This window comes from Cucurbita moschata, unplaced genomic scaffold (genome assembly GCF_002738365.1).
Source record: "Cucurbita moschata cultivar Rifu unplaced genomic scaffold, Cmos_1.0 Cmo_Scf00035, whole genome shotgun sequence".
Classification (NCBI taxonomy): domain Eukaryota; kingdom Viridiplantae; phylum Streptophyta; class Magnoliopsida; order Cucurbitales; family Cucurbitaceae; genus Cucurbita; species Cucurbita moschata.
The window spans coordinates 1,630,048-1,646,547 of record NW_019268551.1 but is presented as its reverse complement, the minus strand read 5'-3'; the positions used below and the strand labels follow the sequence as shown (position 1 = coordinate 1,646,547).

The 16,500-nt window shown below is 33.1% G+C and overlaps 1 protein-coding gene across 2 annotated transcripts; it reads left to right on the top strand.

The window, feature by feature from the left end:
• The first annotated feature begins 9,643 nt into the window (after window positions 1-9,643).
• LOC111431016 (oxysterol-binding protein-related protein 2A-like) lies at window positions 9,644-16,282 on the top strand. Of its 2 annotated transcripts, XM_023067505.1 has the most exons (12): window positions 9,644-9,725; window positions 9,868-10,321; window positions 11,467-11,826; window positions 12,090-12,186; window positions 12,681-13,126; window positions 13,230-13,385; window positions 13,484-13,651; window positions 13,768-13,908; window positions 14,046-14,276; window positions 14,362-14,475; window positions 15,508-15,694; window positions 15,939-16,282. In XM_023067505.1, the coding sequence occupies exons 2-11, from the start codon at window positions 9,944-9,946 to the stop codon at window positions 15,688-15,690; spliced, it is 2,274 nt and encodes a 757-aa protein (XP_022923273.1). In that variant the 5' UTR covers window positions 9,644-9,725; window positions 9,868-9,943; the 3' UTR covers window positions 15,691-15,694; window positions 15,939-16,282. The 2 variants fall into 2 exon arrangements, 1 of the variants encoding a protein (XP_022923273.1); XR_002708427.1 differs by lacking the exon at window positions 15,939-16,282 and having other exon boundaries at window positions 14,367-14,475; window positions 15,508-15,645.
• The last annotated feature ends 218 nt before the right edge of the window (window positions 16,283-16,500 follow it).

Genomic DNA, 16,500 nt, shown 5'->3' with positions numbered 1-16,500 from the left:
ATTGAACCACTGAAAAAGAAAATGCACTTTTTTGGTATAAGTAGTGAGTTTCAATTCTTTTAAGTTTTTTTTTCAATCATCTTATTCTCGAGATCACCCTGATTCCCATATTGTCTCATTTTATTAACGTATATCTCATTTACTCGAGTGTCACAAATATTATTAGAGTCCACCTGCTCTCGGTTAGTTGTATTCGTTTAGTGGGTAATATTATTTATTATTCTTTCTTCAAGAATATCGATAAGTTCAACTTGTCTGATGCTATTATTGAAAGTGAAGAGATTCTAAAACCAAAAACTGATTGGAACAACTAATTAATTAACAAAAAAACAGAGATTATGTACTATCAATAAAATTAATATGTTAATTCATGTTTGTGTCAGATGTGAATGTCTTATAAACATTTTCAAATATTTTAATATATATATTAATAATGAGAACATATAATTAAAAAAAAGAAACCAAAAGATTTTCAAGCATAAAACTAACCATTAATTTATTCCTTCATCTTTTAAATTGATTTTGGTATATATGAAATCACCTATTCAAAAGATAAAATTCCATAAAATAAATCTATAGTTTTTCGTTCCTATATTTTTTTTTACAAAAATAGTTTTGTATTTAGGTAACAATTTGACTGCAACACTCCGAATATAATCAATAAGGTACACTTTGGTTTCCAGAGACTTAATTATAGGAATTCAATGATTAAGTGTGTTTTACGGGAGTAATTCTATATTGGGTGACTTTTTATGAATTTTTATGTGATGCAACTGAGTGAGGACAAAACATGCTGGAATGACTCGTATTGATATGTGAGGATAGTTTTCACTCTTAAGAACCGAGAAGTAGATAACGTAACCATGTCGCACAGGAATATTGGAGCTATCAGATGTCAAATCTAGATTCCCAATTTAAAAAATTAAGTATTAAAATGTAATTTCCATTATCAGGATTCAAAATTCAGATTCAACACCTAATAAACGGGACCTTTCAACATATTTTGTTTTTATTCACATGAACCCATAGTTACTCTAAATAAACCACGTTTAACCATGAAATTTCTATGATTGAGCCACGAAAAAGAAAGGTGCCACTTGTGGGTATAGATCGTGACTTCAAATTTTTTTTAAGTATTTCTTAGTAGCCTCAGTTATTTCATGTATCATTCATTTACTCGGGTGTCACTTTACTCGAGCTAATGAAAATTAACATCCAATCGGTGGAGTCAACCTTATCTTACGTAACACCTTAGGATCGTGATATTACATAGGCAATGTTCACAATTTTCTTTTTACGGTAGCATATCATTCATAAACATGCCTGAAATTTCATAACTTATTTTTCAATGTGCATAACAAATGCATATACGACGATCATAAAAAAAACAATACAAATTAAGCCCAACCCTAATTTTTATTGTCAATGAAGATATAGAAATAGCTATTAGAGGGGGCATGTAGGGCTACAAAGTGCGTGGATGAGCAACAATTTCCACATCATTTTCTATCTTTATACCAATCTAAGAGCGTTGGGAAACAAGATATTAAATTAGAAAGCAATCAAATTAATTGGGTCCTTAACATACAAATGGATATCAATTTTGTTCTCTCAATTTGTTGCTATTCATTTGCTTTACAAAAGAGACTTATCCATATCTTCAATAGTTCATGTTTTGTTTCAAAAGGCCTACCAACTTTTGGAGATATTTATGTTATGGTTTTAATAATTTTTGTATACAAAATGTGAGATTCCTAACTTCCAATGTGTCCTATCCATAAACAAACTCACATGGAAAACTTTTATATATAGAACGCATTTGTCGTATATTTTTTTTTCTTGTTTTAGAATGTTCATGTGATCAGATAACCCGATCAATTTGGACTATCCAACCTAAACCATAAATAATGAGTTGGGTTACTTTTTTTTTTTGTCGTTTTAATTGGATTGAATTTTTAAAAAATAAATAATTCCGTTTGGTTTGGGAATCCAATTTCTTAATGATGCATTATAACTTGTAAATGTTTGATATTTGAATATTTTGAAATTTTAGTTATTGATGTAAGTTGTATTATGAATAAATAAGATTTTTTAAATAATTAAAAAATAAAAAAACGACAATCGAATCTGAAAATATAGGGCTAAGTTGGATTGGGTTGTGGACTGTATTTAGGTTGATCATATCACCAATCCAACCAACTCAAAATTTCGGGTCGGTCCAAAAGATTTCTCCAATCTAACCAGTATATACCCTAATTAGTATGACAAGTTATTCGTAAAATATAGGTAATGAACTCTTTAATAATGTTTATTGATTTAATCAAACAATTAATCATCGACCATATTGATCATGTTGGTTGAAAGCATTCATTTGAGGTAGTTTTAGATCATTAAAGTGAGTTGAAAAGTAGAAATAATTTATGACATTTATAATTCATTGTGTGCAAAAAGGTTGGTGGTTTGATTTTGCAATTATATGGTAGGTAGCTTTTTTTGAATGCTACTCCTAAATTACAAAAAGGATTGTTATGAACTCGACTAGTGGATATGAAAGAATCGACTATAAACGATACATAAAAATTCAAAAAATTGAATGACCTAGAAAATCCAATCAACGTTCGGTTTGATTGAATTATGAACTTATTTACGTTGGGTCGAGTTTGGGACAAATTTGAATTTATTGTTAATTAAAAAATATATATATATATAATTATATACATATTTTTATTGGTATATTTTTATTGCGACAAAGTTAAATAAATAATTAGAACAACCCGAACCAATCCAACCCAAAAAAATTTTATGAATGGGTTAAGTTGAGTTGAGTTCATTATTTAATAAGAATTATTTGGATTGAAAAAATCTAGGACTCGAACAACGACTCTAACTAAAAAATGTCTCAAATCGATATAATCCAACTCTCGAACATCCCTCGCAAGATGTTAAAGAGATATCACTTTAGGACAACATGATAGCTACCATAATCATTACAAGATGAGTATTTAGTAGCCTAGGTCACAACATAGGTGACTTATACATAAGCTAAATTAAGTTGCACTCATCGACTTCTTTTTATTTTAAAAATTATTCTTGCACAAATGCTTGTGTTTTTAGTGTAAAATCCCTTATTGATCGAGAGAAACGAGACATTTATGATGTTTGAAAACCTCTTTTTGGTAGACGTATTTTAAAACCGTGAGGCTGACAACGATATGTAAAGGGTCAAAACAAACAATATCTACTAGGATAGATTTTAGCTGTTTCAAATAGTATTAGAGCCAGACACCGAAAAATGTTTCAGCGTTCTAATTGTGAGATCTCACATTGATTAGAGGGGAACAAAACATTCCTTATAAATTTTAAAGCTGTGAGGCTGAAGACTTACGTAACGGACAAAAACGGATAATATCTATTAGTAGAGTACTTGGGCAGCGGTAGACTTAGACTATTATATATATATATATATATATATAAAAGATTATTTTCCACTAAGATTTTAGGGTTTGAATATTTTTCAACCCATGTAGGTGTATGTGGACAATAATTACTTCCACTTTACATTATTGCATATGAAAATTGTGATGATGTAACCAATTAGTTGAATTTAGGTCAAGTTTTTGTTCTATTGATTGCCACTCTTGATCTTGTTGAGACCAAATTGTCAGTTCTTAATTATTAATCCTTTGGTAAGTTGGAGGTTGTTTATGATGAAATTAATGTCATAAAGCATTGCTTAGTGGTGGACCATATTCCTTCATGTACGATTAGAGAAACTTTTCATCAATGCGCATCATTTAAAAAAATGGTTAAATTATAACTTCATATCTTAAATTTTGAGGTCGGTTTCTATTTAGTCTCTAATCTTTATAAATATTTAATATATTTAAGAATATTCTTTTTTTTTTCCTAAAGAAAATTTTAGAATGTATCTAATAAGTTCCTAAACTTTACACTGAATTAAAAAAAAATATGTATATATATATTAGAAAAAGAAAATTATAGAATAAATTAGGAAAGGAAAATGAATAGAGGGGTAAAATGGTAAATTCAAATTGTGTAATTAATAAAAATAAATAAATAATGGCGACCCTATCATGCTTGGTATCAAAGGTCATGCCTTATCATACTATGATACGAATAATTAATAAGGGAACGCTAAAAGACATAATTAGATTTCTTAAATTTTAGTATATCGAAACAGTAGGATGAGCTTAGAGAAGCAAGATAATGTGACACCAAAAGTCGGTATAAGCTCGATGGAGCTAGTTATCATGACTAATCATTGTGTAGGACGTGTGATACCAATGAAGAGAAACCAATGATTAAGTAGGTTATGAGATATCAATGATTGAGATATGAACTTAGGGGAGATAGACTATATGATATCGATCCTTGGAATGGGTCACATAAATATTTCAGATTGAGATATGAGCTTAGAGAATAAGTGATGTGTGGCCTCTTGAATATTCCAACACAAAGATATATATGGATCACGTCACACAAAATAGTTCACTATTGGAGATTAGTGGCGACTCTTTAGTAGTTCCCAAATAATTATGATCATGTGACAGCTACCTACGTGTCTATCATATTTCGATATTGTACGAATCCTGCCCTTCAAAATAGGTTCACTACTGATAGATAGTTGGAGATCTTATAAATACTCCTCACATATTAACCGGATGACCCTAATCAGATCTAGGGTATGATCAATTGAGACAGTTTACTTACCGTCCTTACATTGTATAATCATACTCGGAGTGACCCTTGAACTATATCAGCTACTACGATGCTAGATTGAGCATTGTTACTCGTGACACTTTCAGTGATAGAAATTTGATTGGTTAACTCATAATACTTCTCATAGGACACTTAAATCGATTCTTCAACCATCAACCAAATTGCACACGAATCACCTGTAAATTTAAGATTTTCGTCATCAACGAGCAAATTCATTCTGCAAACTATAAAGCAACTTCAAGCGGCGTAAATGATACCTAATTGATTATGAATTGACATTAACCAACCAAAAAAGAAACATCAAATTAAAACTCTAAACTCTAAAAAAAAAAAAAAAAAAAAATCGACTTCTACGACCATATTTCCTAATCAAAACCGATTTATAAAAGCTACACGATTTCTCCTCTTTACTCGTTTTTTTTTTCTCAATAATATTATATTATTACTAGAAATTTAAACCTAACCTATTTTATATTAGTATTTTGGACTATTTTAATAATGGGTAGGTTGACTAAATGCATATTACTTGATAAGATAACTTTAGGTGAAAAGGTTAAAAGGTAACAAAAATGGGAAGACATTGATTTAAATATTAATTTTTTTTATATTTTAAATCAACTTTTACTTAGTATATATAGTTCCAAATTTTAAAAGTAAATTTGAAAGATGATTCTATCCATCATAAATCTATTCAAATCTTCATCCATCAATCAAATCATTGTTATCTTCGATCAGCATGTTTCTTAATATACTCAACGCTAGATCACACGACGCTCGAATAAAGAAAAGAAAAGGGTAAAAAGTAGAAAATCATGGGAAAATGAGGAGAGTTATAGATTTTCTTTGAGATAAATTGCACTTTTCGATAAGGGAACTTAAACTAATTTTTTATTTGATTCTTACCCAAAACTTTCATTCTTCAAGTATAATCGTGAGATCCCACATCAGTTGAGGAGAAGAACGAAACATTCTATATAAGAGTTTGGAAACCTCTTCCTTGCGCGTTTTATAAGAACCTAGAGGTGAAGCTGAAAGGGAAAGCCCAAATAGGATAATATCTGGGCGTGGGCTGTTACAATAATTAATATATATTGATTATTATGTGATACGCAATAAGATGTCTTAATCATAACGTAAAGATTTTATGTCCGATTACAAGATCCATATATGTTGATTATATTTAAAGAGGTTTTATAAGTTACAATTAGCTAATGACTGTTATGTTACAACTTTATATTATCCATAGTTATGTAAAGTTTACTGTCGTTCATGTTGTTTTAGTTTGCATATCATACTTCTTCATCTATGAGCGTGTTTCTTTGCATTTCTTGTGTTTAGGGTTTAAAGTCATTCAAGTAGTCTTGATCAAGCTATCTTGTGGAGTGATTCAATTCACGAGTTTAGAAACAAGTTTTCTTTACTCTTGATCTTAATTATCAAGGTAATCCGTTCCAAAACTTTTCTTTGAATTGATTTTTTTTTTTATATCGTTTTTAGGGTTCTTGGATAATTTAGATACGATCTTCTCCTTCAACAAATTTATTAGATCAAATCCGTGGAAACTAAGTTAAAATTAAATGTATAAAGGACCCATAAAATAAAACATGAAAGATAAAATTTTAATAAAAGTATCATAATGTAACACTCCATGCTCATAGTTTTTTAGAATCTAGATTTAACACCTGATGACTCCGACATTCTCTTACTACATGGCTACGTTACTTACTTCTTACTTTTAAGAATGAAGATCATCCCTACTGACCAACACGAGCCCTTCTAGCATGTTTTGTCTTCATTCAATTTTTTTAAACATTTCTTAGTCATTTTATCTTAAGAGTCATCTCATTCAGATGTGGTATTTGTTCATTCATACACAAAATACTGGAATCTCATTAGAAAAATATTTATCACGTAAACTACTAATTAACGGTAACCCTAAATATCAAAACATAATCAAACATTCCTCGAACTTGTATCGTATGAAAATTTATTATATATTAATAATAAATCTTAAAAAATACAATAATATATACCATATTTAAGAAGAAAAAAAAATTATTTTCATGTTGATTCCCAAAAGAAGAAAAAGAACGTAAAAGAAAATTGTTAGATCCTAAGTATACGCACCATTCAAACGCGGAGTTCTAGGGAAGGACAAGTTTTTTAGTCCAATATGCCTCAATTTGAGCATTTATGCTTTCAAGAAAAATACCAAATTCTTTGAATTTTATTACTTCATTATAATAATATATGCTTCACATAACTTTATTTTCAAAATAAAATTAATAGTTGGCTTGATTATGACGTTATTGATTAGTGTTATGTTCATTTCGTAGGGTCGATCGTTTGGACAGATCCAAAACAAAGTCATGAGGACTCACATTCAAAGTGAACGATATCATACTGTTGTCAAAAAATAGATGGAGGGTTTGTTGTCCTTGATCAATTGATATCAGACTTATGGTCTAACGTCCAAGAAAGAGAATTAGTGAGCCTTGTTGGTCTACTTTCCATATTGATTGGAGAGAGGAACGAGTGCCAGCGAGGACGCTGAGTCCCGAGGGAGGCGGATTGTGAAATCCCACATTGATTGGAGAGGAAAAAAAAAACTTTTATAAGGGTGTGAAGACCTCTCCTTATCAGACAGGTTTTAAAGCCTTGAGGGAAAGCCTGAAAGGGAAAATCCAAAGAGGATAATATCTGCTAGCGGTGAGCTTGGGCTGTTACAAATGATATCAGAGCTAAACATCGAACGGTGTGCCAAAGAGGACGTTGAGTCCCGAAGGGGAGGTGAATATCGAGCGGTGTGCCAGCGAGGACGCTAGACTTCTAAAGAGAGGTGTGAATTGTGAGATCCCACGTCAATTGGAGAGAAAAATGAATTATTCTTGACGTGGAAACCTCTCCCTAGCAGACAAGTTTTAAAGCTTTGAGGGTAAGCGCAAAAGGAAAAGTCCAAAAACATTATCGGCTAGTGGTGGGCTTGGGCCGTTACAAGTAATATCCAACTATATTTCAGTTTTGAAATTTGTATATATTTTAATTTTTTTAATTTGAATATAAAAAAATTTATCTCTTAGTTTTAATAATTTTTAAAATTCATTCATCTACTTTAATAAAAATTAAAAGTTAAATTTTAAAATTATATTTAATAGATGAATTAATTTTTAAAAAATTAAATTTTTTTATCACTTTTAAACAAAAATAAAATAAAAATTTTAAAAATTTATTTGGCACAAGATTGACCATTTAAAAATTCATTAGCCATTTTAAAGTTAAAAAAAATTAAATAAAAAAAATGTTTGAAATTAAATTTGTAATTTTTTTTTTTAAATAAAAAAGATAAATGTATTTAACCGCCACACCTTTGTTCAAACTTACCGTAACTCCACCTTCTCATTTTTAACCTTTTATATATATATATATATATATATATATATATATATATATATACATATTTTTTAACTTTTTCGCGACTATTTTTATCCTCTTTTACATCCTTAATCTTAATTATAACATTATTATTATTATTATTATTATTTTGTTAAATTAAGAATTTTGTTTCCTTTTTAAGCTTTCTATAAATTTTTATTTTATATTTAATAAATTCTGGATAAATTATAAAATTATAAAATATTATTAATATATTAGATTTAAATTTATTCGAGTAAAATATGAATTAGATTGATTCAATCAAATTGGATTAGTTTGGTCCAACTAAGGTGGTCGAGATCAATCCAACTGGATCATATCTTCAACCAAAATTGATTCATTCCTTGCCGAAAGTAAAACGATGTTCACTAATTTGACATGGTAATTTAAACTCACGATGATGAAAATATCAACAAATCGACAATGAATTTATGGTACTAACTAGAGAGACGATTGTTTTAAAACTCTAAAAATGTACCAAAATTCTGATGAGTTTAAGGACGTTTCACAATAGTTCTTTCTTCAAATTAACTCAATCCCCATAAATCGATGATTCATAATTCTCCCACGACCCTTGGTTTAAAAAAAATCCCAGTATAGTCAGCTACGAGTTGTGAGTATTGTAATAGTTGGCAAACACGAGAATACTCTCTAGTGATTATGATTATTCTGCTATATTGAGACTGCTAGAGAATTGACAACTAATCTTCTAGTAATTAACTACCTAGATTGACAGAGTCTATATATACTACGAATCATGAACCCTATAATTAAAATAATCTCGAATGAGTTAGATTATTTGATTAAGACAAGCCCATCTGAGCTGGACTATACGAACCAAAAGTAACTCTCTTGATTCAAAAAAGCTCAGACTGGCTGCTCGAATCATTTTTTATGGTAAAGATTAGATACCGAATGTTTTTGTCAAAATAAAAAGTCTAAAATATATATTATTTTACTCACACAAAACAAAACCCACTTTTTAGTTCAATTAAATCCTATTTTAATCTCTAATTTTTATTTGGCTATATGAATCCTCGAACTCTAACAGTACCCATTTGATGTAACAATAGCACGGTAACAATGTACGCACAAAATTAAGCTCTAGCCAAATATAATAGAAAATCACACACTAGAACGTTCTCTAAACCCTGTAATGCAGGTGTTTGTTTGCACTATATCTATATCAATACTGTGACTTGTGAATATTTAATATTTAAATTTTATTAAATAAATAAATTGAATAAAAATAACCCGACAACCTAATCGAACCAAAATTTAAATTTTTTTTTTGAGATAAATTGAATAGTAAATTTTGTTCGAGTTGGAAAAATTTAGTCAGAGGGATGGAGTACAGCCCAAGAAACAAAAAAGTAATTTTTGTACCACCCCTCTTTAATTAATTAAATCAATAAATAAATAAATAAAATAAAATCTAAGTTATTTTAAATAATACCTTTGCCTTCGTAACCAAAATACTACACTTTCAGTTCAGTTCTTCATTTCATCTCTCTCTCATGTCGAATCCCTCTGAGTTTCAGAGCTCTGCGAAGGTCCGTCAATGGCGGCCTCCCCTCTCTTTTGGTTTTTTTTTTTTTTTTTTTTNCACTATTCAATCATCACTTTCAATCCCCGTCTTCCCTGTTTAATTACAACCTAATTCCATTTCTCATAATTTTTTTTTTTTTGATATAGTGTTTGAATGGAGAACAGGGCTGATGGATACGTTCGTATAGCGTTCCACAATTGAAGAAAACGAAGAATAACTCTAATGCGGGTTAAGGAGATGCACCCTCTATGCTGCATCTCTCTGGAGAATTTCAGCGGCGGAATCGGCGACCAGTCGCCGGAGGAAGCCTCGTCGTTGTCGCGGAGTAGAAGCTTGCCGGTGAGCCTTCCGGCATTTTCAAATAATAACTCGCTGCAGGTTTCTGGATCTGTAACTAGAGTGGCTGGAGTTCTATACAAGTGGACTAATTACGGGAAGGGATGGAGATCGAGATGGTTCGTTTTGAGAGATGGTGTGTTATCGTACTCCAAAATTGGCCTTCTATCTCCTGATGACGATGTTCGATTGATCGGACAGATTTCGACGAATCGGCTTCCGAGAGGGAAGCGACAGAAAACTGGGGGAATAGTTCATTTGAAGGTGAAATAGTAGTTTCTCGATTATAAATTTTGGGGGTTTTTTGATTTGAGTTTATGAATTTGTTTGTTTCCATCTCAATTTGAACTTTGCCATTGTTCCTCGATTCCGTTTCGTTGTTGGGGTTTGTGATCTTCGATTTCGCCTGGTTTTTACATCATGTTCTTGCTTTTACCCTCTAGTTTCTTCAGTGATCAATCGTCATTGCTGTTTACAATTTTCAATTACTCTTCCAAATAATTCCATATTCCTCCTTGTTTATTTCTCTGCTATTGCTGTTCATGGGTGTTTAATATTATGATTAGCCATAAATTGAGTGCTGAAAACTGGGATGAACTTTTTCATTTCACTTTTTGTGGTGATTAAGATTTTCCTTTTGAAATCTTTGAATCTATGGGGTTTTTTTTTATTTGTTTAATCTTTTGATGTTTTTGGGTTTTGGGGAAAAAGTATGAGCGTAAAGATCTGAGTGTAGGTTAAATATTATTTTAGGAAATGTGATGACGTAGCTGGTTTTGGAAAACAAATTCTTTATTTTGGATTGTTTTGTTTGGCTTGTATGGGTTCCACTTTCAATGGCATTTCTCTGCCTCTCTTTCTTTATTTCTTTTTACTGTTATTTTGAGCTTAGCTTTTAAAAGGAAGGGACAAAAAAACTTGGCATCTCGCTACAAATGAAAAACTGGTGGGGACTAGAAACAATTAGTGGGACACCTCTATCCTCCATTTCTAAAACAGGATTTTTCGCTCAATTGTATGAAAGAGAAGGAGACAGGGGTTTATCTTTGTTAGATCTGGAATTTTGCTGCTTGATTTTGGGTGTTCCTTAGAATTTTGCCGGTGATTGAGGACATGGAGCCGGTTTTTGCTTGTTTGCATTGTAATGAGAAGCCTCATTCAACAAGCTCCTTTTGGTTTGTTTAAGGAAAAAATTGGGGCCCCTTTTATGCATTTTTGAATTGGTTAAGGTTGAACAAGTCAGTATAATTGGTTTCTTCTCTGGGTAAGCAAGCCACTTTTAATGGTTCTTTATTTATACTTTTAAGTTGATATCATTATGAAATTGAAGTAACGTAATGATAATATTCAAATGATATCCACCCATTTGGTAATTGATATCATCGAAAGGATCTTTTGTATCCACGCAGGTCTCACGGTTTCGAGAAAGCAAGTCAGATGAGCGGCGGTTTTATATATTCACTGCCACAAAGACACTTCATCTGAGAACGGAATCAAAGAACGACAGGGTGACCTGGATACAAGCTTTAGCCTCTTCCAGAAACTTATTTCCATTGAAAATTGTGAATGATAATCTTCCCTTTGTACCAAATGATTTATCTCTTTCCGCTCAGAAACTCAAGAAGCGTTTACTTGAAGAGGGTATCAGTGATGCAGTTGTTAAGGACTGCGAACAAATCATCCTCTCTGAATTCTCAGAAATGCAGGGACAGCTGAAAGTACTTTTGGAAGAAAGATCTTGTTTGATTGATACCTTGAGGGAACTGGAGGTAACTTCTTAGTTATTTGTTGATTGATCAACTGGTGTCTCTGTTAGCGTTGAAGAATTTTAGGAGCTATGATGTTATTTTGTTTAAAATATAACTTCAATTTTATATTCTTTAGGTGCTGCATAATTGTAATTTGATCTGCTCGTTTAAGTTCTAAAGCTTTGTGGATTACTGCTTGAAATTCTTTGTTTCTTGTTTGAAAAAAAAAGAAACTACGTTAGGGTAGTTAATATTCATTTCAAGGATTTCCATTCAATGTGCAGGCAGCTAATATAGAAATTGAAGCTAATGGAATTCACAATGGTGAATACCAGTTGATGAAACATGATTTTTCCACCGAATGCAGTGGGAAGTATAGTGGTAAGCTTGTTATATGAACTATTCTGGTTTATTGTTTACTCTTTGATGATTATCATTTTGTCGCCATGTCTCAACATTTCAATGCATATAACATTTGCTTGGGTCAATCTCTTGATCAGAATGCAATATTTTGAACATCCATGGGCAACTTTGTGTAGATTTAAGGAAACGGTCTTTGGTGCAGAATATATTGTTCAGTTGGTGCATGGGAAATCATACTATTATACAGGGAATATGGTTCTACCGTCTTTACAGCTTTGGTAGCGGTTTCTATTGTTAGGAACCACGAACCTCCATAATGGTATAATATTTTCCACTTTGAGCATAAGCTCTCATGGCTTTACTTTTGGTCTCCCCAAAAGGCTTCATACCAATGGAGATGTATTTCTTACTTATAAATCCATGATCAACCCTTTAATTAGCCGATGTGGGACTCCCCACCAACAATCCTCAACATTTATCATTAAGAAACTTTTTTCTTTTTAATTCTACAGAATGTACGACTACGGAGTCTTCAGAAGACGTTGAGAAACAAGATCTTGAAGATGGGTCAGATGTTGATGAAAATTTCTTTTATGACACAAATGAATCTTTTTCAGAACTCACTCTTAGCTGTGGGTCAGTAGAAGGGGGTTCTGATTCCTTAGATAAAGTTAAGGAACTTCGAAGTCGACAGGACGATGTAGAGAAGATGCACCACAAACAGAGCATTGAAAATTCTGTTCATGTTAATGTTGAGAGAAGGAAAAACCTTCCAGATCCGGTGGAGAAAGAGAAACGAGTCAGTCTTTGGTCTATGATAAAAGACAATGTTGGAAAGGATCTTACACGAGTTTGTCTCCCAGTTTATTTCAACGAGCCCATATCATCCCTTCAGAAATGTTGTGAAGACCTTGAATATTCTCATCTTTTAGACCAAGCATATGAATATGGAAGACAGGTGAGAAGTTATGCATCTATACATTGTTTCTATCTTTTAAAACGTATCTCTATTTCTTTTGTTATGATTCATTTTTCTGCCTAATCTTGAAATTTATTACCAGGGGAACAATTTCCTCAGGGTCCTCAAGGTTGCTGCATTTGCCGTTTCTGGTTACGCTTCCTCTGAAGGACGACATTGTAAACCATTCAACCCTTTGCTTGGCGAAACGTATGAAGCTGACTTTCCTGAAAAAGGGATTCGCTTCTTCTCCGAGAAGGTCTCTAATGACCATGACTATTACTTTCTTTTTCGTTTTAGCCTCTACAAATTAACTCAAGCATAACTCAAGTTATTTTAATGATGTTTTAACTTCAGGTCAGTCATCACCCAACCGTCATTGCGTGCCATTGTGAAGGTAGAGGATGGAGATTCTGGGGTGACAGCAACCTCCGATCGAAATTTTGGGGTCGTTCAATTCAGCTCGATCCTGTTGGAGTTCTTAACCTGGAATTTGATGATGGAGAATTATTTCAATGGAGCAAGGTGAGAATAGATACTGGTTTTATACTGATGAAAACAGAGATAAAAAGTGCTTTCTGTTTCTGGATTCATTTTAACTTATACTTGATTAACATCTAAAGTCTATTTATGATTTTCAGGTCACAACAAATATTTATAATCTCATTCTTGGAAAAGTATATTGTGATCATCATGGTACAATGCAAATACGAGGCAATAGAGAATATTCTTGCACACTTAAGTTCAAGGAGCCTTCAATTCTAGATCGAAATCCTCATCAGGTTAGTGACATTGCTGCAAAATGTCGACCAGTTGTGAAGTAAATTGTAGTGTTAACTAGTTATTGATCCTCAACGTATTTGCAAAATGTTGGTCAAGTTGAGCTGTTTCAATGTTTTTTTTCCTGGCTAATCACTAGGTTCATGGATTTGTTGAAGACGCTAATGGTCGAAAGGTTGCGACATTATTTGGCAAGTGGGATGAAGGTATGTATTACGTGGAAGGCGAGAGCAGTGTTAACCCGAAATGCAATATGCCTTCAAGTGACGAATCGATGCTGTGGAAAAGCGAAAAACCTCCTCCTAATCTCACTCGTTACAATTTAACTTCATTTGCCATCACTCTTAATGAACTGACACTGGACCTGAAGGTACATGTGATGTATCAACTCTGTATTTCCTTTTACTTGTCCTCATTAATCTTATCTGATCCTTGGCGTTTCATCATGGATTAAGGAAAGGCTTCCACCCACGGATTCAAGACTTAGACCAGACCAGCGGCATTTGGAAAATGGCGAATACGAAAAGGCAAATGCTGAGAAACAACGCTTGGAGAGACGACAGCGAATCGTAAGTCCAAGAAGCTACAATTAGTTGTAGGCTTTGCAATTATTGAAATACATGTCAGATGCTTTTGCATTTATGCAGAAATGGTAAGATTTGAAAATATATACTCATATCCATTGCAGTTAACTTATGCTGGCCCATTTGATAGGGCTATATTGTGAGTAGGTTGACAGTAGAGTTTAATCTTGTTGTCCATGGTATAGTTATTACTGCAATGTAAAACAAGTCCAAAGGATCTGTAACGCCCCAAGCCCACCGCAAGTAGATATTGTCCTTTGTGGACTTTTCCTTTAAGACTTTCTCTCAAGGTTTTTAAAACGCATTTGCTAGGGAGAGGTTTTCACACACCTTATAAACAATGCTTCGTTCTCCTCCCCAACCGATGTGGGATCTCACAATCTACCCAGTGTCTTCGCTGACACTCGTTCCCTTCTCCAATCGATGTGGGACTCCCCAATCCACCCCCTTTAGGGCCCAATATTCTTGTTGACACACTATCTCGTGTCCAGCCCCCCTTTGGGCCCAGCGTCTTTGCTGGTACACCGTCTCATGTCCACCCACTTATAGGGCTCAACATCCTTGCTGGCACACCTTGTGTCCACCCACTTTCCGGGTTCAGCCCCCCTCGCTGGCACATCGCCTGGGTACCATTTGTAATGCCTCAAGCCCACCACTAGTAAATATTGTCTTCTTTGGGTTTTCTCTTTCGGACTTATCGACAAAGTTTTTAAAACACGTCTGTTAGGAAGAGGATTCCACACCCTAATAAAAAATGTTTCGTTTTCCTCCCCAACCGATGTAGGATCTGACAGGAAGCAAAAGATTAATATCTATTTTACCAATTTGAATCTAGAAAATGAGATTTAGCATTCAGATAGATTTATATGCCTCTAGAGAGAAGACTAGCACCCCATCCCTTCTGAATATAGACCATAAGCTGGTATGATTTATTTTCTATCAGGGCAGGCATGATTCATCTTTCTTTTTCCCTTCCCAAATTTCTTCCATCACTCATTTTTTTCTCCCACTACACAGTCTAGGAAGTTGCAAGACAGTGGTTGGAAACCCAGATGGTTCTATAAAGAAGGTGAAGATGGGCCATACCGATACACGGGTGGCTACTGGGAAGCACGAAAGGAAGGAAAATGGGATGGTTGCCCAGATGTATTTAGCGAGTTGAACGAGAGCATGGTCGGCGAATCGGGATCAAGATTTTAGTCAGGTGAGTCATTGGTTTCCTTTGCATATCTGCAGAATTTTTGCCACTCCAAAGAAATGCCAGTCTAAGTTTGTTTGTGCATATTGCTCCTTAAAACTTCTGCAATTTCCATCATCTTTGAAGTTGCTTTATTCATGACAAAACTATTCCAAGATCTGATATCATAATTAGGAAGAGATATAGTTTGATAAGCTGTATAATCCCTACCTTCTTTGTATGTTCTTCATGTTTACCCCAAATAATGCAGGGAGTAGCTCGAAAACGTTGTTGAATCATCGACAAACACGCACGAGTAGCCTGGCCTTCTTCTACTTAATTCTTTTCACTATACTTCTTCTCAAAGGTTAATAAGAACTGATGATTCTTTGAGGCCTTAGGTAAGGAATTCTTCCTTCAGCCATACTCTTTAGATTAAAATCTTATGCACCATTTTCATGGTCATCCCTCTCTCTCTATAAGCTTCTTTTTGAGCGATTGTTTAGTTTTTTTATGGTATTTAGATGAGAAGGGGACAAAGTATGTTCTTTTTTCCCTCAATCCATTATGTAAGCGCTTCTGTTCAGCTGAATATACACATATTCCATATATATAGATATATATATATATATATATATATATATACCAAGTATAATTCTTTGCTGCTGCAATGAACAAAACTTCTCTGGCTTTGTGATGAGCCATGAGTGTAAATAAAGATAAAACTTTTTATGATGTAATAGACTTAATTTGTAACGGCCCTAGCCTATCGTTAGTAGATATTATCCTCCTTGGGTTTTTCCTTTCAGGCTTCCCCTCAAGGCCTCAAGGTT

Bases quoted from the DNA above. Each gene is read 5' to 3' on its own strand.
- LOC111431016 (XM_023067505.1), top strand. From the start codon at position 9,944: ATGCGGGTTAAGGAGATGCACCCTCTATGCTGCATCTCTCTGGAGAAT. The intron at 12,187-12,680 runs GTAAGCTTGTTA...TTAATTCTACAG, and splicing joins ATGCAGTGGGAAGTATAGTG to AATGTACGACTACGGAGTCT. The intron at 13,652-13,767 runs GTGAGAATAGAT...TATGATTTTCAG, and splicing joins AATTATTTCAATGGAGCAAG to GTCACAACAAATATTTATAA.